Below are 21,006 nucleotides of genomic sequence, written 5' to 3'. Positions count from 1 at the left end.
ATAAGTCCAATACCTGTTAATTAATCCGGGGAGGTCCTATATAGAGAGAGGGGGGGGGGGGATCTCGGAGAAACGAGAAACAAAATAAATGAGAGTACTGTCGTGTATTTTGGGCTGTCCTTTCAAGCTTGAATTGTATTGCCTCAAACCAAGCAAGCAAACTTGGCTGCATGTGCATCTTTGGACTTTAGGGTCTCAACTCTCAATATATTATTCAAAGGGAGGGCTGGTACCACCCCGACCCTTTCCTTTCAAGGCCCTGAACATTTAAATCTCCATCTTGCTATCTTTATTTACTTCATTCTATTAGAATATATTCATTCAGGTAAAGAAGGTGTTTTTCATCAATGACCTGATGAAAAACAGAAAATCACGGTTAGCAAATAAAATAAAATGAAATAAAATAAAATGAGTATTATATATACAGAATTCATTCTAAATCATTATCTAGGCAAAGTGACATAAATAAAAAAAATCATAAAAAAAGATATCATGAAAATGGATGAAATGTTAAAATTTCACTTGCCTATTTTTCGCTTCTTTTGTTCTGTATGAAATTATCCCCCTTAGTTAATTGGCATTATCATATTGTGTTCAGATTTTTAAGTCGGATTGTAAGCTTAGTTATTAGGATTATTTAGATTTACATACATGATTATCGACCCGTTATATTTAAGTTGTCTATTCACCGATTATCTCTTTATTTGTACGTATAATTAATTTTTCGTAATTTTGTTTTCACTTTCAGTTCCTTTGTTGTTCTTTTTCTGAGATATCTTGTATTTCCCCCTAAATTTCTTAGCGCTTTGAAACTTTTGTATAAAGCGCTCTATAAATTTTGTATATTATTATATTATTATTATTACAACAACAAATATAGATGTGAACTACAAATAGTATATATTATTATTCACTGATAAAAACCACTGAAACGAAAGTCCACTGTAAAACGAAATTTCTGAAGCAGTATTTAACACTTAAGGTATATAAGTACTATCTATAATTTGAAATTATTTTTTGTTTTTTCAGTAGTTTTAACTTGTCTTTACATTTACTTGATTTATTTGAGTTCAATATACATTTAAGAAAATTCATGTATTGCTAGCTTGCTTCGATTGAGTAAATCTAACTCAATTAGGCAAAGATGAATATTACTTATAAAATCATGTTGAATGTACTTATATTTTTCAATAAACGCCTTATTTAAATAATGAATGAATATTTATTAGGGCAAGTAAATGTTTAAATAACTGTCATATCTATTTGTCTTATAAGTTGTTTTGGATAAGGGTGTGCTAACTATCTTATTCTTTTGTTGATTCAAAGAAAGAGCAACATTAAAAAGTCATTTAGCAGGAAATTTCAGATTTCTTTTGAGGTTTTCGGAAAATGTTTATATTATTTTTACTGTTTTATTTGCAAGAATGAAACGATCGCGTATAAATATCAATGTCAGTACCTATATATGTACAGGTAAGTGACAATGCACAAAGCCTAATATTTGGATAAAAGATGTCTAAGATGAAAATGATGTCACTAAAAGTGGATCGATGGAATCACGAAAGTTCACTCCCCCATTTGATTTTTTTCAAATAGTTTTAGTGATTGTTTTGCCAAACTTACAAAAACTTTATTAAGGCAATTTCTTGCCACAATTTTATTGAGTAATTTCAACTATTTTTTTTTTTACAGTGTATCGAAATATTACTCCTTACATAGGAACTACAAATTTGAGTGAATCAATAACTATAAAGTAACAACCTGTGTAATATAATATATAAAATCCTATAAGATCATAATCATAATCATACAAGCACTAATTAAGATGAATAGCATATGCTCAAATTCGTCAAATAACTGAATTCCGGCAATTTGGAATTAACAAATATGCATAATATTCACAAGACCATCTAGTATAACTGGGTATATGTTTAAACTCATTCAAACTTGTAACATATAGTTACACTGACAGAAGAGTAAACTTCAAAAATGTGAAAAATATAAAGTCCAGAAAATACATACTCAAGTCAATATATTAACGAAACTACGAAGAAGATTATGCAAGATATAAATCAGATAATCGCCAAAAATGAAATGTACAAAGCAGTAAAACAGATCACTTCCCGGCCGGAGTATATATGCAAAACTCAGACTAACAAAGATATATCTAAAAGTACAGGTTAATAAACAAAAAAGTTGGATTACACATATACTCATCCGAAATCAACAGAAGGATAGGAACACTTTGGCCCCGTGAAGCAGCACCCCCTGGAATTCCGGAAGGAGTGAAAAATTGAGATTTTTTTTTTTTTTTTTTTGCTTGACAAATTTCACGGGACCCAAATTACATCAATTTTGTAGTAAAAAAACCCAACTTTTTTAATGTTTTTTTGTTGCTTTTCAGCAACCCCAGTAAAAAAAATCGTTCCCAGGGCTAGTGCCCTGGATATGATCAGGAACATGGGCAATAATGTGAAAAGAAAAGGACTTAAATTGAGACATTCATATATAATAAAAATAATAATCTATATAACCTATTGACCAAAAACGAAGGACAAAAAAAAAGGTCCGTGTGGTAGGATATGGGTTGCCCGTGCAAGACCTGCTTGTTGACAGTTTATGTATCCTTGGGATAGAATTGATTTGATTAATACAGTATTATGGATATTCGGGATTCTTCGCCGTGAGTCCTCAATCCTTGACCCCAGTCTGAATCTATATAGGGATTGATTGAATTTACTCTTTTTCATTTCAAAGTCAATCAGGTTAACAAAGTAAGTATAAAGCAGTATGTAAATAACAGAAATGAAAGGGATTGACCTGGCCTACATGCAACCCCGCATCCCTCCTTGAGTCATTTCTGGTAAATTATAGTCTGTGTCATAAAATAATAATAATAATTTAAAAAAAGTTTGTGTACCGTACGCTGTTTTGAGCAAAAGAGGGCGGTATGAATCACACGTTTTTTTTACTGGATAAAACTTCGACGACCACAAAAATTTACACGTGTGGGACTAAGGTGAATTTTTAATGCCAATCAACATGGAGGGTGGTGATCATCATGAAGAGCTACCAGAAGCGATTGTTCCACCAGAAATAACTGAAAAACAAACTTCCGATGTTGAAGAAAAGGAAAACGAATCAGCAGAAGCACTGACCGATTCAATTTTAGATGACGATCTTGTAGTTATTCCGAGTCAGACAGAGGTTCAACAGGAGGAGACTGCTGCCATGGCTGCAGCCGCCGCCGATGAACAGCCCGACTCTGTTCCATCGGAACCCTCGCCTCCCTCGGAGCCGGAGCCTCAGGCGGCAGTGCCTGCAAGCGAACTGTTGGAACCAACAACGCAAACCCAACCTGCAGCTGCACCAGCGCCAGCCCAACCTGCACCAGCGCCAGCCCAACCTGCACCAGCGCCAGCGCCAGCCCAACCTGCACCAGTGCCAGTGCCATCCCAACCCGCACCAGTGCCATCCCAACCCGCACCAGCCCAAACCACACTTAATCCCGTTCCTCCACCACAGCCAAATCCAGAGCCAAGTACCAAAACTCGTCCAGCTTCAGCGACAGTAAGAACATCATCAAAACTACCAATAAAGGCACCGCTAGTTGATGATGATGATGACGATGTAAGAAAAATATTATTTAAATTGAATTGAAATTCTGAATCTGATGTTAGTAATCACTAATACTGAACTGAAGTGAAGACAAGTCAAGCAAATTCCTTTAAACATGTTAAACTCCTACATAATAAGTTTAGTAATTATTTTGTTTGAGTTGAGCCTATCGTACTAGTCTTAGATATCTCCTCTTAGACTCGTCACTCGAGTATTGAGATCAAATAAAAATGTGCCAAAAGGCAAAATCATTATTAATTTTTACTAGATAAAAGGGGAATCCAATTTGAATAAAAACTTTTAGAGGAAAAATGAAATAATCGGACAAGTTGATGGTGAAAGTTTGAACAATACCGGACAAAAAACCAGAAAGTTATGAATGTTTAAAAATTGAAAAAATTGGTAATCAGTGCTAGATATACCATAGAGTTCAAAAGCTTCGGTCTCTGTTATATTGGTTGTTCCGCTGAACTCAGTTGGCTCCACTCACCAATTATAGAGACCGAAGTTCTAACTCGATCTGTACAGGGACTCAATGGCCATATTATTATATTAAGTTCGGATAAACCAGGGAAGTGGGAGTTGCGCGACAGCCGAAGTAAGTCACTGTTTTTTGTCCTTTTTTAAAGTTTATGTTTCCCGTTTTGTTCCATTTCAGGCCTTTTTTATATATTTTTATGAAATAAAGACAAAATTCGATGAGCCCCACATTGTTAATTTTGCATTGTTAACCCCCTAATGGCAGCTGCACGATCACGAGCCGTCTGTGTACGAGGAGAAATAAAAAAAATGTTTAAAAAAACTTGAAACAGACGGCTGCCAGCTTTCTAGATATACCCATGGCATGGAGACTTCAAATTGGCCAGTATGGCCACATGTCACTCATAGTGATGGCAAGGATGACTCTTCCATACGCTCCAATACATAAAATGACAAAAATTTCATTTTTCAAGTTCAAATTTTATTTTTTCTTTCATAAAACAATGTACTACCTGGCCTGGATATAACCAGGGGAATGGGTACCTTAATAGTAGAAAACCACAAATCTGTTTATTAAGTACATGGCCTACAGGAAAATTGTTCTTGGCCTTGTCCTAATTTACTTATCCAGTTGCCAATTTGAAATCTACGTAGCCTTTAATACGGATCTCAATTTTGATAAAGCTATTATTTTCTTATTGCTTGTCCGATTTCTTTCAAACTTTCGCCATTTTGTTTCATTTATTTTTCTCCTTTCAACCACAACATTGCAAGGCTGGATTCCCCTTTAAAAAAGTAATGGTGCCCTGTTGTGTCTTTACACACAGCGAATGGACCAATTTAAACCTTCAGGAATTTTGATGTGATACTGTATTTTGAGGCCTTAAAAGGGGTACCGTAATAATAACATTTATCATGTTATTAAAGCAGGGCCCGCTGGTAGAACAGTTTTCAGAACTGATTTGACTTCCCTGGGTAAAATATGACATTATCATTATTATTACTATTATTATTATTAGTAGTAGTAGTAGTATTAATATTATTATCATTAATGAATTAATTTTGTTTGTATGCAGGACTTTGAGGATGAGACGTTGACAGAAAGACTGATGGGTCTGACAGAGATGTTTCCATCAACATTATGCACAGTGGCAGGTGTCACATTTAATTTATCAGTCAGCAGTATGAAGAAGCTCTTTAATTTCAGCAGGAGTGCCCTGTGGATCGGTAGTACATCATTTATGCTTCTCATCCTCCCTGTTGTCTTTGAGACAGAGATGGTGCACATGGAACAAGCTCAGATTCAGAGACAGAAACAGGTATGAAGGTCTAACTTTATCTCCCCTTTTGGACTGTGTCATATGTTGTAAATCATGTTAACTATTTTGACACTCAAAGGAGAATGAAAAACATGAAACCCTGAGATATATTATTGATAAAAAAAGAGAAGATAGCAACATTTTTTAAAAATCCATAAAACTCATTTACTTTATAAGAAAGTTTGAAAAGCTTCTCAATTTATTTTCTTTGATGGTCCTCAAATGTTGCTTCAAAATGGCAACTCTGAACTATCCATTTTGTATTTATTTTTTTCTTCCAGTGCTTGTCTTAAGCGCTTGCCCGATTGCCCGGGGCAAGTAAAAGTTAGAGTCGGGCAAGTGTTTTGAAGCAAAGACAAAAACTGCTTGCCCGAATCGGGCAAGCAAAAATCTCCTATGGAAATTATATTTTAGAAAGATTCCCCATATGATTTCACCATTAAAATATAGAAAAGAAAAAGAGACAAAAAAAGCAATATCATTAATTTCTTCTTTCAAAAAAGTTTATAATTCGAATTGCAAAATTTGCGCCATTTTCTGCAATAAACACACAGCTCAGAGACGTACACACACACACAGAATCAATGGCAGTATAGCATACCTAGCTAGCTAGCGCCTAGTCCATGCAGCCGATGCATGTAGTTAAGTTTTTACGGAGTATACGGTGCTGCACGAACGAAGTTTGCTCTGGAAGAAATCTCCCACAGAACTGTCAAAATTCACATTTCTTACCAATGAAAATTCTTGTAATGTCCATATTTCCTAAAAATTGGGGTAGCTCTGTCATTTGTAAGCAGTAAAAGGAGAAATTTTCACTTCTGTTATGCTTAAAAAAGATCGGGTTTCGAATGATCGTCTGTATCGCACACACTGAAATACATTGTTTGACAGTCCCACATATGCATTTGTGTGTATTGTTGATAAACATGGTTTCTTTCGTAACTTTTTTTGTAGCCAAGGAAATTGATAAGTTTTCTTCTTTATTTATGACTGGATAGTTTGAGCTTTCTTCCTCTCTATTTTCTTTCTTTCTGCCTATCTTTCCTTCTTTAGAATCTCTCTTTATGTCTTTAAATTTCCTTCCTTCTTTTGTTCATTTTTTCTGTTACTATAGCTGTCTTTCTTTTTGTCATTCTTTTCTTTCTACCTTTTTTTCTTTTTTCCTTCCATCCAACCTTTGTTTACCTCTTTCTTTAATCCTTCCTTCTTTTTCCCCTTCCTTTCATTCTTTCTTACTGTCTTCCTTCCGTCCATCCATTCTTTACCTTTTCTTTCTTCCTTCTTTCCTTTCTCTCGTTTTCGTTCTTTCCCTTTTCCTTCCTTTCTGTTTACCTTTTTTCTTTCTTGTTTTCCTTTTATTCATTCCTAATTTCTTTCCTTTCTCTTCCTCTCATTTTTTCCTATTTTTTTCTTTCTTTCTTTTTTCTTTCCATCCTCCTTTCCCTTCTTTCTTCCTTTCTTTCTATCTTTCCATCTTTCTCTTCCCCGCAGCCATTCTCTCTCTCTCTTTCTTTATTTCTTTATTTTTTCTTTCTTTCTTCCTTTATTTCTTCGTCCTTTCTGTCTTTCTTCTTACTTTTTTTTCTTTCATTCTCTCCCCCTCTCTTAATTTTTTTTCTCTGGTTATTTTCAGTGATTTCCCCTTTTTTTATTGTGTGTCCTAGTCCCCTCCAAAATATATGGAAAATATATGAGATTAGGAAATTAATTAAAGAGCATATTTACCATTTATTTTGTCATGATGTTCAAGATAAAAATCATTAAAAAAAAGAAATACAACTACTAGGTACATCAGTAGTCATGTTGAAAAATGTATTTTTAAAGCCGTCAATGGTATGGTATGTAAAACTATAAGGCTATAACTTGTTTTGAAGCAATAAAACTTTGTTTTGAAGGATTTTTTCGGGCAAGTGAAATCTACATTCGGGCAAGTATTTTCCAACTATTTGAAAATTTACTTGCCCGACTGGGCAAGTGCTTCAAAAAAGTTATGTAGCACCCTGCCAAACCCATTTTTTCTGTGAGACATCTCGATCTAAGGAGACAAGCTGCATCTTGAGTGATAATTGAGAAAATATGAAACTTACTGCACGAAACATATGGGAAGTTGCTTTACTAAACTTGTCACTTGGAAGCAACAAACAACAAAATTAAGGACTGCAATAAGGAAATAAATTTGTAACACTTTAAATTCTATCACTTTCCCATTTTGTAACCAATTTTGATTGAACTGTTTGAAGGGGCACTACACTAATATTGTGAAATAACTAGACCTAAGTTGAACGGACCGGTCGACTGGTGGCCGACTGATGCAGCTGGACACCAGTGAAAATCTGCAGACCAGTGGATTAATGAAATCTAGAATGAGGATCTACATTAGAAATCAACAAAGTCAAGTACTTTGAATTTTGTCCTTTCCATGAAAGAAATACATGTAAGCAGGTAATAATTTTTTTTCTGCATTCTTTCCCCAGATATTACTTGGTCCCAATGCTGCCACAGCAGGTGGAATGACTGGAGGTATGACGCCCCCTATGCCAGGAATCTCTGTCGCTGCTCCCCCCTCTGAAGGCAGATAGTCTCTGCTATAACATGATAAGCTTTAGAATAGTATTGACCTATTAAGTATTGCTTCTATCTGTATGCATTCTCCAATGTCCATGCAAACCATCCATTAATTTTCATCATCATTTCATCATCGAGATTGATAAAGTTAATGAATTAGGGTAACATCTTATATTATATATTTAGCCACTGTTTAAACCAAGTCAAGACGTCTTAATGTGACACTCATAAGGTGAATAATTAACCTTTTCTTTCGGGGGGGGGGGGGGGTGGTAATGTGTATTATGCCTTTAGAATGCCTTTATTAGGGGTGTTGTTTTGTCAGAGATGTGTTTAATGGGTTAATGTTACAAGGAAACCACACAGAAATATGCGAATGATAAATAAATTTCTATTGGCTTTTTAAAGATCAATAGATCTGTAAAATCTATTCCTACTAATCACTTTCTGAGTTTTCATCCATGATTGGACTTTGGACACTTGTTGGTGTATTCTAATGAAAATACCCCCTCCCTCCTAAGTTGTGTATGCATGAGAGTTGCAAGATGAAATATACCAAATATCAACCTGTGTAAACTTTAAATTGCTATTCATATATTTTTGAATTATCCATTTTCTTGCAAAAATTACATGCATGTATCTGGCCATCATTAGCAGTTTCTTCTAGTCTTTTTGATAAGCTTTATATAGAGCAGGATATGAAGGCAGTTTACAGCTGAAGTTGTCGCACAGATTTAACTTTCTATCTGAGGGTTTGTTAGGTAAACAATTCTTTATTGTCTATTTTCATTGAAGTGCCCCTTGAGAGTTACTGATTTAGCTACTAAATATTGGCTCATTTGGCTGGACTCAGTTTGTGAAGATCACTCAGAGGTGATCCATACTAGAGCCTAGCATTTATTTACAATAGGCAATTGGCTTCTGACAGTACTTGTATGATAGCCTTCATGTAACATACAGTCTAGGGTAATTATTGTTCATACATATCTACATTTAAAATCATAATTCCATTTCACAATTTGTTAATGTGTTTTCTACCTAAGGTCCATGCTAATAAGAAGAAAAAAAATTGAGGATATAAATGTGCAAAATTTATGAAATTTAATCCTGCAGCAATAATATGAATCACTGTTTTGGTATGTATTGCAATCTTTAATTTCCTAACTCAATTTAAGAGTGGATTTAAGAAAAAAAAGATAACATGTCTAAAAGTGGAAACAATACTGTATTGAAAGGTACTCTAAAATGACATGCTATGTATCTTATATTGAATAGTCATTCTATATATGTGAAAAGTATGGTTGTAGCATGACATGATAATAAATATGTGCACTCTACTGTGTGCATTTGATTTTATGCAAACTTTGAGAGCTTGTTACTTGTTTTGTTGATTCTGGAGAGATTTATCTGGTATGAGGGAGATTGGAGAAAAGAAGAAGAAAAAAGTATACTTACATGTGTGAGATGTGAGCCATTAGTAGAAGAATTTTAAGAGAATATAAGTAATAATCTGGGGGGGGGGGGGTCATTTTTTTCAAAGGGTAGGTTGTGTGCGGCCCCAAAATCTGAAGTTGCTACGAAATGAGGGGCTGAAGAACTAGATGTCCCTCTGCAAATGGGGATGCTTGAGAATCAGAATTTTACATGAAATGGGGGTCTTTGAAAAGTGATGCTTACACTGAAGGGCTTTTTGGATGAATTATTGACCAATGTCTCATTGACCTCTGTACAGGGGTTGCACTTGTAATTAGATTCATATTTTTTTCTTGTCAAAATGAATAAAACCAACTAAATCTCAGAACTGTATATGAAATGAAAGGATGTCATCTCATCTTCCAGAAAAAAAATGTAATGATTATTGAAGCATTGTGAATTATGATTTCAACTTGCAACATAATCATCCCTTTCCTGCTTTTATCCCTTTTCTGTTGTGAAGTCTATTAAAATGGTGCATGGCAACTGGCAATATATTCTGCACCAATAATTTGAACTTATTACATAATGAACTTTGATATAGAATTTCAAGTATCTCACTGAAAACAAAAATTGAATGTTAATTTGATCAGTGGTTCCACAATGAAATTTGTACATGGATTGTATCCTAGACCCCACTTTATTTTTTTAACTTTTAAATCAATGTTCATTTTGTAATGATTTCTTGTTCCAAATTGACAACCTCAATGATTATGTTGTCACATACAGAACTGCCTCAATACAAGAGAGAAGGGGATATAACCCCTTAATTTTGAAAGCCTGTGAATGACAGTATTCAATAGTTGATACCAGTGCACTTCATTTTTTGCTCTTACTCTTAGGCCCAAATTCACAAAGTGATTTAAACCAGTGGGGATTCAAAACCTTGGATTATGATTTTTTTCAAGGCTGAATTCTGTGCTTATTTAGTGCCTAAAGCAAAAAGCAAGTATTTATCATTGGACCTATTTCAGTACCAACGCTGAATCAGTGCAATTATGTAAATGAAATCAGCATAGTCCATTGTTCCCCCCCCCCCCCCCGGTTAAACTTCTTTTGTGAAAAAGGGCCCCCGTGTCTCCTGTTTATCCGAACATTAACATACATGCTGGTAGACATCACACATACCAGACCAAATAATTTGGAATAAGCATAACTCTAATCTCTTCATTTCTTCCTATCCCCCCCTCTCCTTCCCTCCCACTCATCTTTCTCTCTCTCTCTCTTCATCCCTTTCTCTTTTCCTCAATTCTTTTATCCATATTTCCCCCTTCTTTTTACAATAGTATTCACCTTAAATTTTTCAATACTCAAAACTTTATTCTATAAATATAAGTACCGTTATACAAAGAAGACAACATATGAACCTGCCCATGAAGGTTACAAAAATGAATAAGAATATTGATATAAAAAAAAGAAAGTAACCAGATACATGTTCATGTATTTGACATCTGAAGACAAGCAGTCTTTTAGGGAGAAGATGTAGTAGTCATTCTTCAAACTCTTTAAAGGTCAAGTCCACCCCAGAAGAAAAATTTGATTTGTATAAACAGAGAAAATTAAACTAGCATAACAGGCCGCGGAAGCTGAGGGGGGGGGGGGGGCTTTAGCCCCCCACTTTTTTCAAAAACTGTACAAAAACGTAAAAATGACCATAAGATTGTGATTTTTGCATGGTCAGCCCCCCTCCCACTTTGAAAACCGTTCCGCAGCCCCTGCATAATGCTGAAAATTTCATCAAAATCAGATGTACAATAAGAAAGTTATGACATTTTAAAGTTTTGCTTATTTTCCACAAAACAGTTATGTGCACAACTCAGTGACAAGCAAATGAGACAATCGATGATGTCCCTCACTATTTCTTTTGATTTTTATTGTTTGAATTATACAATATTTCATTTTTAACTTATTTGACAATATGGGCCAACTTGATTGAACCATATAGTATTGGAAAAATGTTAATTCCAGGTGTTCAGGGAGGAATTAATCTTTGTTTCACTTGATAATTAGGAGAAAATTGAAATATTTCACATTTCATATAATAAAATACAAAAGAATTAGTGAGTGGATGACGTCATTAGTCTCCTCATTTGCATACCGACCAGGATGTGTATATACATGTAGCTGTTTTGTGAAATTAAACAAAACTTTGAAATGTCATAACTTTCTTATTTTTCATGCAATTTTGATGACATTTTCAGTGTTGTGCTTGTTGGATTTTTCTCTTTTTATTAAAATCAACTTTTCGTTGGGGTGGACTTGGGTGGACCTAACCCAGGGAGCTCCGGCACGCGCAGCGGGCCGGACCCCAGGGGCTTACCGTGTATTTTACCATACTCACGGGACTAGGGTGAATTATGGTCTAAATATTTCTCCAAATGAATTGTGAAAACAGAAATTATGCACTTACCACGATTATATGGATGAAGGTCTAACGAGTGGCAGTTTCCTGAGTATGGTAAAATACACGGTAAGCTCCTGGGCTCCCGCCCGCGCAGCGGGCGGGAGTTCCCTGGGTTAGGGTGGACCTAACCCTGCCAGATATTTTCCATGTAGTCACAAATGCATGGGAGATTTCTACAAGATGATCAGTAGATCCACAATAAATTACAACTTGTATATCGTTGTGGTCTATAATCATGAAATTGATTGACCACAATGCATACATGTATACGTGCAAATATTGGCACTTTGTGATTTGTTTTTAAAAATCATGAATTTTGATGTGTGTTGTTTAAATGGATTTAAGAAAAAACAGTCAGGAAGAATAAAAATAATGGTCGTTCACTTTCAAGATAACTGTAACTGGAAAAAAAAATCATTTAATTTCTCTGCTGGGGGCTCTAATAGCAATACATGTTATCTGGTATATGGAATAAAATTAGGATGGTGTTTCATGTGACTCTTTTATTACTTACTTGAAGCACTAAATTTTCAGGTGCAATTATTTTATGGACTCCATTTTTATAACCAATCACAGACACAGAAAAAAAAGTAAAAATGTGACTTTGCGGCTCCAATTTTCATAAATAAAATCACTCTTATCCAACATAATCAAAATATCAATCAGAATTACCCTATTGCTATGTTTTGGAATTAAAGAAACATATCAATAAAAGTCTCATAATCTCTCAATCATATCTTTAATTTTTGTGAATCAGAAAAGTAATTCAGTAATTAGGAGTGTCAAAATTTTTATTTCAAGGAATGTTGTTTTTCATTGCTCACTAAAGTCTATGTTGTAAATTCAACCCCCTAAATATATACATATTTTCCTACAAAACACCACTAAGCTTGTTATCAATGACCAACAGAAACAAATTAGACTGCATTGTGCAAAATCTTTTATAGAAGTCCTGAGTGATAATTTGAATTTTTTGGGGGGTTATTTGAGGTTTATCTCGACACTCCATGAGGCAAAAAAAATTTCAATTCAAAACTAGAAGGGTTGAGTGTTTTTTACAGGGTTATCATTAGAATGGATTGAATCTTGAAGATAGATCACAATACATGTATCATTAATTCCTGTATATACATGTAGGTATTCTAAGGGTTAAGAAAAAAAATTGAGAAACAGAAACTCATAAATCAACAGTGGAGACCCTAATTTGTTTGGGACCAGCCCACAACTCTTCAAGCAGATGTAGATCAATGCTTTTGTATAAAAGATAAACTCTAGGGAACATTTTCTGAAGTACGGTTTAATTCATCCGTGGTCTAACTCTGGGCTTAAATTATGGGAAGCTAAAAATGTCCAAAATTTGTTGTACATTTGTTATACAACTAAGGGCATTTCTGCGTGCATGCAATGCCCAAAAGTGTGGCGCTACGGGTGTTCCTGCACCGACACGACGATTTCTAATGTTAACCAAGTGCTCTTTCATCATGCTCTAATGAAGAAGAAAACTGTTTAAGCTACTATTTACAGATAGTTATTCATTACTTGAGTGTCACAGGAGCAGATAACTTGATCCTGTAATATCAAAGATTTATTTCACAATTAGCTATCTATAGTTAAACCAAAACCTTATAAGGTCTTAAACCAGAATTTTAATTAAACCTGACTTCAGAATACAGGCCGAGGTCAAGATGAAGTGTTCACAATGCAATGAATAAAGAGCTGAAGGTATAATGACTCCTCACAATACATATTCCAAAAGCTGCTTATAAAATAAGCAAGAATATGAGAACAATTAACCAGGAACTGCATCTGTTTCATTTCCAGAAAAATTCCACACCACAACACTGGCTGAAGAATGCTACAACTTGTGGCTGTTCTTCCGCCCTGCAAGCGATTTTCTTTGCTAGTACGAAGAATGCAACACATGTGATTGTCCAGCACAATCCCAAAATGGGAAGCGTTTCTTCTTCTTCATCATCTCTTCTGGCCCTTTCCCTTCTTCTTTGAACTTGATGAATGTCCATACTCTCCCATGTCCTTTTCTAGTAGGTGTTTCTCTGCTGTGGTTTCAGCCAGCTAATGAAATTAACAAAGAGTCAGTAAAACAGTCAACAATGGAGAAGTTAGTCTATTCCAACAACTAAAAATTATTTCAAAATTGAAGAAATAATTTAGGTTGAGGCTAGTTCAGTTAGATTTCGCTGTGGGATCATTTATTTATTCATTTATTATTATTCTTATTCTCATAAATTTCATTTTACTTTTTTTTTTTGGGGGGGGGGTGAGAGGGGAGGAAACTCAATCTCTTAAACCTCCTGGACAAGTAATAGACCTAACTTCACAAATTTTTGTAAACCATGATTTTTAGGATTTATCTCAATGTGCAAAATAAAATACATCAAGCATAATTAAGCTCAAATAAATTGCCATCAATGTAAGAAAACAAAGCAATTAAATCTAAATCTGCTCATAATAGTACGAGTGAAGACAGGAAAAACTCATGTTTGAAATGGCCCCATTTTCTTACCCATTTAGGACAATATACTGTAATAAAGCTTGCTTTGTTCCTTTTCACCGACTGTCTGATGATACAGTTATACTATTGTTCACTTACCATGTCAAGTAGAAGTTCAATTTTTAATTTGAGTAGATTGTTTTCTTCAGCCAAGGATTGGTTCTGCTTTCTCAGTTTGATGAAATCACGCTGACTGACCCCTCCTGCATTGCCAGACTCTTTAAAAGAAAAGAAATAAAAATTGCATGCTATTCACAGATTTAGTTAAAGATAGGGGAAACATTATTATCATAAAATTAAAAAAACTATATAATCTAAGTCTAGATGGAAAATAGTTGGTGTTGATTTAGTTGTTCTCTATATTTGATTAGATTTCATTCTTCGAAATGGCAATACTAGCGTTTTTCAATCATTGATACAATTTTTCAATAAAAAAATAAATATAGACTGATGGGAAATATCTAAAAAAATTACAAATTTGTTCATTTGTATGAGGAGTGTATGATGTAAAGGAAGAAAAGAAGAGAAAGGAGATGAGAACAAAGAGGAAGAAGGAAAAGGAAAAGGAAAGGAGAAGAACAAAGATGAGAAGGAATGAGAAAGAAATGGGGGTGGGGGTAAGGAGAACAAACAAGAAGGAAAAAGGGGGATTGAGGAAGAAAGAATGAGCAATAATAAGAAGAAAATGAGGAATATAGAATAAGACAGAGAAAGAGGATGTAAGAGATAGAGGAAAAAATCAGAATTATTAAGAACCGGTATTCAACAAAGGGCCTAACTCACCAGCAATCCACACCCCATTGTCTTCATCAAACTTGAGTTCTTGACCCCCGAGTTTGACCTTTGGCTGTCCGTAGGTCATCCCATACTCTTCCTCTCTGATGGAGCTCTCCAAGCGATTAAGATTATTGAGAGAGGCCGACCTTCTAGGAGGGGTCTTCTTTGTATTGAACTTGTTCCCGAGAAGAGGCATGCTTGTGTGGTCACTGTCAGAATAAATGAAATTGGATAGAAAATCGTCAAAATTCATGAGGAAAATTTAAATAATCTAATTATATTAAAGATGTTGATTCTTTTTAAATGAAGAGTGAGCAGTATAAAGAGACAGTTGACTGATTTATCAATTCAAATAATCTATTTTTGAAAATAATTTCTCTGACTCTTCATTAGGAAAAAATTAAGCAACCCAAAAAGTTTTCCTTTTGAATTTTAATGTTTTTGACGACACCATAATCGATTGCAAATGCACTGGTCTGCTTAAATCAGCTCATTTACAGCTGACAGAGTAAACAGTGCCGGCACTGGTGATTGAATTCTCATTTTCTAAATCTTTTTATTACATAATTATTCCAAAAAGAATGATTTTTATATAAAATTAATTCACGAAACTAAAAAAGAAATGTATTATCAGCCATTTACACATTTTATGGCTGGATTCATGAAAGCAAAACATGGTACAACAAACAAACTGCATGCAACCATGGCAATAACTTACAAATCACTAATAAATGTGAGGTTGGTCGCATCACATATGTGGGTCCAAATCACTTGCTCACTGCAACCATCCTGAATGTGGGGAATCGACATGTAGGACTATGGTATGCCAATGCTGTACAGAGCACACACTTTAAAAAATCATTAAAATGTCACTTTTGTGACCAAAAATCCTAATTTCCATACAGTTGCAATTCATTTTCCATTAGTATTTCGGTTGGGAATAATTTTTGTATTCACCAGAGCACTCAAAGACTTGAATTTTGGGAATATTTTTGCATATGCCCTCTATGGTGGAAAGTAATGTGGCAAGAAAATTGTCATTTTCAATCTCTGTTTTTAATTTAGAAAAAATAAAAGAATTAGGATCCAAGTTATATGATGAATAGCTATAATAGTAAATGTAAACTGACAGTGTCAGATAATCAAGCATTTGTCCTTAAGAAAAAGAGAAAATAAGCCAAACATTGCCAACCTTATTTTGCCACACATGGAGCAGGCCTACTACTAGTCACAGAACAAGGTTATATCAATCATTATTACCTATGCCTTTTAGCAAATAAATAAAAGTCATATTTCGAGACCAACGAGGTAAACATTTGCCATATTGCCCTCCCCGGGCTTTGCCCATAGGAATCCTGTACAAAACAGAGGGCAATATTGGCCATATTTCTGCTAATGCGCTTGCGCAGAAGGAGCCGAAGTTGATCGCTATTTTCAGTATTTAAAAAATTTGGCTGGAACCAGTTTATGAACCAACATATTGTAGATTTCTACGAGTTAAGTGCATGTGCGCGCCATACATGATGCGCGACTGCAGGGCAACATTACAATTTACGTCACAATTGCTTTATTTTATCAAGCGTTACTTCGCTAAGTTCGTGAATAACCTGAAATCAGAAGTAGACTGTAGTGATAAGCAAACAGGCTTATAAATTGTTCAAAATAACAGCTTGAATTACATTACATTTACGACAATGACAATTGAACCAGCCAGGGATTTGGCTCCCAAACTGCAAACTAAAATAAAATTATAAATTAGGCCTATATTAATATTTTAAAATAAAAATAGTTGTAAACTAGTCCTGAGCAATTCGACTGATTGTATCACAGATTGGTAATTTAAACCCATCGTCATTATTCAACCTTTATTAAGGCTACATTTTAGACGGGCTTTAAAAAGGGTGGCAATTAATGGCATCAATCTCGCGCTCGCTCATCGCTCACAAACGTCAAACGCAAACCTAGTTCAGTCTCACTTCAAACAACATAAATCTAAATATATGGGACTTAAGTCGGGCAAACTTGGTAGTTTACTCCGAGTTTACTGAGCAATGGTTGTCAGTAAACCTGGGAAATTGCCTTTCATACTTTTGTAAATATCATTAACAATAAACCAGAACCATAATAAAACATACATCAATTTGAGGAGAGATCTAAATACCACTTACGTTTTGTCAAGTTGAACACCTGTCCACAAAAGTAGAAGTTAGAACCGTATCGAATCGCTTTTGTTTGTTTTTTTTTCTGCTGAATTTTTGACGAGAGAGGGCCCCCCTAGCTCATCACCACTGGAAATTTCAAGTTTTTATCAAGAGGAACTGAAACGAGATTTGATTTTCTGTCAAATTTAATTTCATTTCAATTTTCAATATCTTTTTTTCTGTCTTCTCATTACTTAGGCCTATTACTTATAATTCTCATTTGTCATGTTCTATTGGGCACCTCAGCATGGGCCGCAGAACCAAGGAGGAGGGGCTCCCGGGGGGCGAAATTATTTTTCCCACCGAGTTCTGGACCGACATATGAATATTCATGACTTGTGTCTTCGGATTGAGAGTACGCATGCGCGTGGACTTCGTCTCGACCACTGCCGATCGTAAGCATTCACGTTGCTCAGAATGAATTAGCATCGTCAAATTACCGGTACCCTTACATAGTTACATAGGCCTTATAGGCTTAGATCTATATATATATATATATCAAATTCTTAAACACTTAATAAACTAGCTGCCATTAATGGCAAGACATGTGCTTGGGTAGGGCTAGCTTAGGCTAGCGCATTAACTTTACCTCAAATCTGGACCTGTCTAATGCCTAATACTAATAGGAATAGCCGACTAATGCCATGGTTAACTTCGAACTTGTTAATTCCGAACTTTACGTTTGATTAGGTTTGGACCAATATTAGCTTATTTACCAAACTTTAATATGTCTAGTCCGTATACAGAACCAGTCCTAGATCTAAAAAAAAATATCTTAGTTCTAGTCTAGTCTCTAGATCTAGACTCTGATCTACGCGCTACAGCGTACAGCATGGAACCACTAGTGTACCGAAGGGGGGGGGGGGCAGACTGCCCCCCCTGACGAGTCACAACTGATCCAGGGGACGTGCCCCCCCCTTGAGAAGCCAAATTAATAATTTGTAATGTCAAAATGCAACGAAAAAAGACGTTTGTCCCCTCTTTTGAACGTGAAGATCTTTTTTTTTTTCTTGTCAATTTTTTTTCAGCTACGAAATCCTTAATTTTGGGTGAAGACGGGGATCAAGATCACTGACGTTAATTTGTGCCTAACGTTAGAATACGTTCCATGCACGCACTGGTGTACCTAGGATTTTCCAAAAGGGGGGCAAATTTTTTAGAGGATATTTCGTCCGCGAAAAAATGTGACAAGCCCCCCCCCCAAAAAAAAAGGGTCTTCACCCCAAATTATGGATTTCTTAGCTGAAAAAAAAATTGACAAGCAAAAAAAAAAAGATCTTCACGTTCAAAAAAGGGGACATACGTCTTTTTCATTGCATTTTTACATTACAAATTATTAATTTGGCTTCTCAAAGGGGGCACGTCCCCTGAATCAGTTGTGACTAGTCAGAGGGACAGTCTCCCCCCCCCCCCTTGGTACACTAGTGGTTCCATGCTGATACAGCGTAGATCAGAGTCTAGATATAGAGACTAGACTAGAACTAAGATAAAAAATTTTTAGATCTAGGACTGGTTTTGTATACGGACTAGACATATTAAACCATGGCAAATAAGCTAATATTTGTCTAAACCTAATTAAATGTGAAGTTCGGAATTAACCAGTTCGAAGTTAACCATGGCATTAGTCGGCTATTCAGTGTTGTAGTCAAGGCTCAAACCTCCAAGGCCAAGGCTTTAATACCCAAGGCCAAGGCTTCAATACCAAAGGCCAAGGCCAAGGCATGGAAACCCAAGGCCAATTAAGGCCTGAAAACCTCAAGGCCAAGGTATTTCAAACTTACGATATACAGAACAATGAACTAACAATACTTAGGCGGCAGACATCACACATGGTAAAATGTATGTGAGCGAGGGGACTGAGCGAGAAAAAAAATTAACCTTTGTACATTTAAAACAAAAATAATTTCATGATGATAGAGACATTAAAATAATGATATAGTTACCTGTGTACACATAATCCATAATTTTTCTATAGGCGATTTACATTGCAATAATTATTATTACCACGGTCATCTGATCCTGGCATTCTCAACGTATGTTTTTCTCCACTCCCTGGGACAGGGGCAACAGAAAATTATTATGGGGGGGGGGGGGTCAACGCCAAAAAGGCACTCATTTATCAAAATGATTTTTTTTGTGCAAACAGATACATGTATTTTCAAAATGAGATTATGAACTGCGTGAAGTAATTGTGTGTTTTATAGAAATTAAGTTGAGCAAAGGCTTTCTGAAGTGATTTTTAATTATAAGATAGATATTTTGCTTTAGGTTTTACTTCTCAGCGAGAAAGCATAGCGAGCAAGCGGTTTTGAAAAAAAAATCAATTCTGATGTTGTAAAACTTGATTTATGGTCAATTATTGGGCTAATCATTGTTGAAATTTCCTTGCGCGATGTTGCCAGCGCGAATCACCAGCTCAAACTTCTTGACATGTCGTGTAATAAGACATGGAAATTATTTTATTCTGAGCTGATTTTGTAATCATGAAAAAGATGTGTATCTAACTAAAAAATAACTTTGCGCTCGCGAATTCTTTTTATATACTGACCAGTAAAGGAAGCAGTTAATTACTGCATTTTAAATAAGATACATAACTCACCAATAAAAAATAATGCGAGCGCAAAGCGCGAGCTCAAAAATTTGTGATATTCCAACCTGAAAACTGGACATTCTAAGCATTTTTTTGTGAACGAGAAGAGAACGAGTACAATAATTGATGCGAGTGCAGGAAGCGAGCCAAATATTTGTGATATTTCAACCATAAAGCAACATTCTATACATTTTTGTAACCATTAGCAGTACTGTACTAAACAATAATTGATGCAAGCACGATTCAAAATCTGTGATTTTCGAACCTATATGTTTTATTATTAAAGAAGGTATTTCTTTTTTAAAAAGGGCATATTTCATTTGGAAAAAAAATCCTACAGGGATTTTTTTTTTGGGGGGGGGGGCAAGAGAGCACAAAGCGCAAGCTAAAATTTTCAAATGCTTAAACTGAAAATTAGTCATTTTTAGGACTCTTGTCAGTTTTCATATTTTTTTCTGCTTACAACCACTTTTATCAAACAGTTAATTAATCATTAATTATTAATACTTATTGATAATATTGATAATTATTAATTATTAAATTATTTTTTGTTAATTATTATTTCTTGAAACCATATTGACACAAAAACAAATACGTTGCTTATTTCCTTGAAACTGTAGAGAAATGAGATTCAATGTTGAACGATATATGATTAAAAAGAAGTAAACATTTTTCCCCTTTGTTTTGTCAATCTGACCCAAAACAAATATAAAATTTAGAAGAGAGATAGAGAGAAGAAGAAGTCCCACCATTAAGAATAAACTTAGACAAGGGGGGGGGGGGAGGGAAAGGAAAAGATGGAGTAAATGTGATATTATTTTTTAAACAATCTATTGCAAAATTAGCTTTTCTTATAGAAAGAGGGGGACAAATTTTGTTCACTCGCTCGCTTCAATCGCTTTCTTCTTTTTTTTGACAGAAATTTTGCTCTATATATGCCATGCTTGGCCCCTCAAAGTTTCTGGCTCATCATGCCATTGACATAACCCATTTGGATATGACAAAATTGGAGACTGTGTTCAAGTTTACCAAATCTTTTCAGAATATCATTAAGACTTAAAACATTC

At 35.0% G+C, this 21,006-nt stretch overlaps 1 protein-coding gene across 2 annotated transcripts; it reads right to left on the bottom strand.

The window, feature by feature from the left end:
* Positions 1-10,749: 10,749 nt before the first annotated feature.
* Positions 10,750-17,414, bottom strand: LOC129269962 (protein chibby homolog 1-like). Of its 2 annotated transcripts, XR_010294850.1 has the most exons (5): positions 17,317-17,414; positions 15,155-15,357; positions 14,471-14,589; positions 11,984-13,932; positions 10,750-11,724 (listed from the first exon to the last, which is right to left on the bottom strand). XR_010294850.1 is itself a non-coding variant. In XM_064105521.1 (4 exons), exons 2-4 carry the CDS (start codon positions 15,342-15,344, stop codon positions 13,831-13,833), a joined length of 411 nt encoding a protein of 136 aa, XP_063961591.1. In that variant the 5' UTR covers positions 15,345-15,357; positions 17,317-17,412; the 3' UTR covers positions 10,750-13,830. The 2 variants fall into 2 exon arrangements, 1 of the variants encoding a protein (XP_063961591.1); XM_064105521.1 differs by having other exon boundaries at positions 10,750-13,932; positions 17,317-17,412.
* Positions 17,415-21,006: the final 3,592 nt, after the last annotated feature.

Source organism: Lytechinus pictus, chromosome 10 (assembly GCF_037042905.1).
Source record: "Lytechinus pictus isolate F3 Inbred chromosome 10, Lp3.0, whole genome shotgun sequence".
NCBI lineage: Eukaryota > Metazoa > Echinodermata > Echinoidea > Temnopleuroida > Toxopneustidae > Lytechinus > Lytechinus pictus.
The sequence above is the reverse complement of the archived record's forward strand: the minus strand, read 5'-3'. Positions and strand labels throughout refer to the sequence as shown.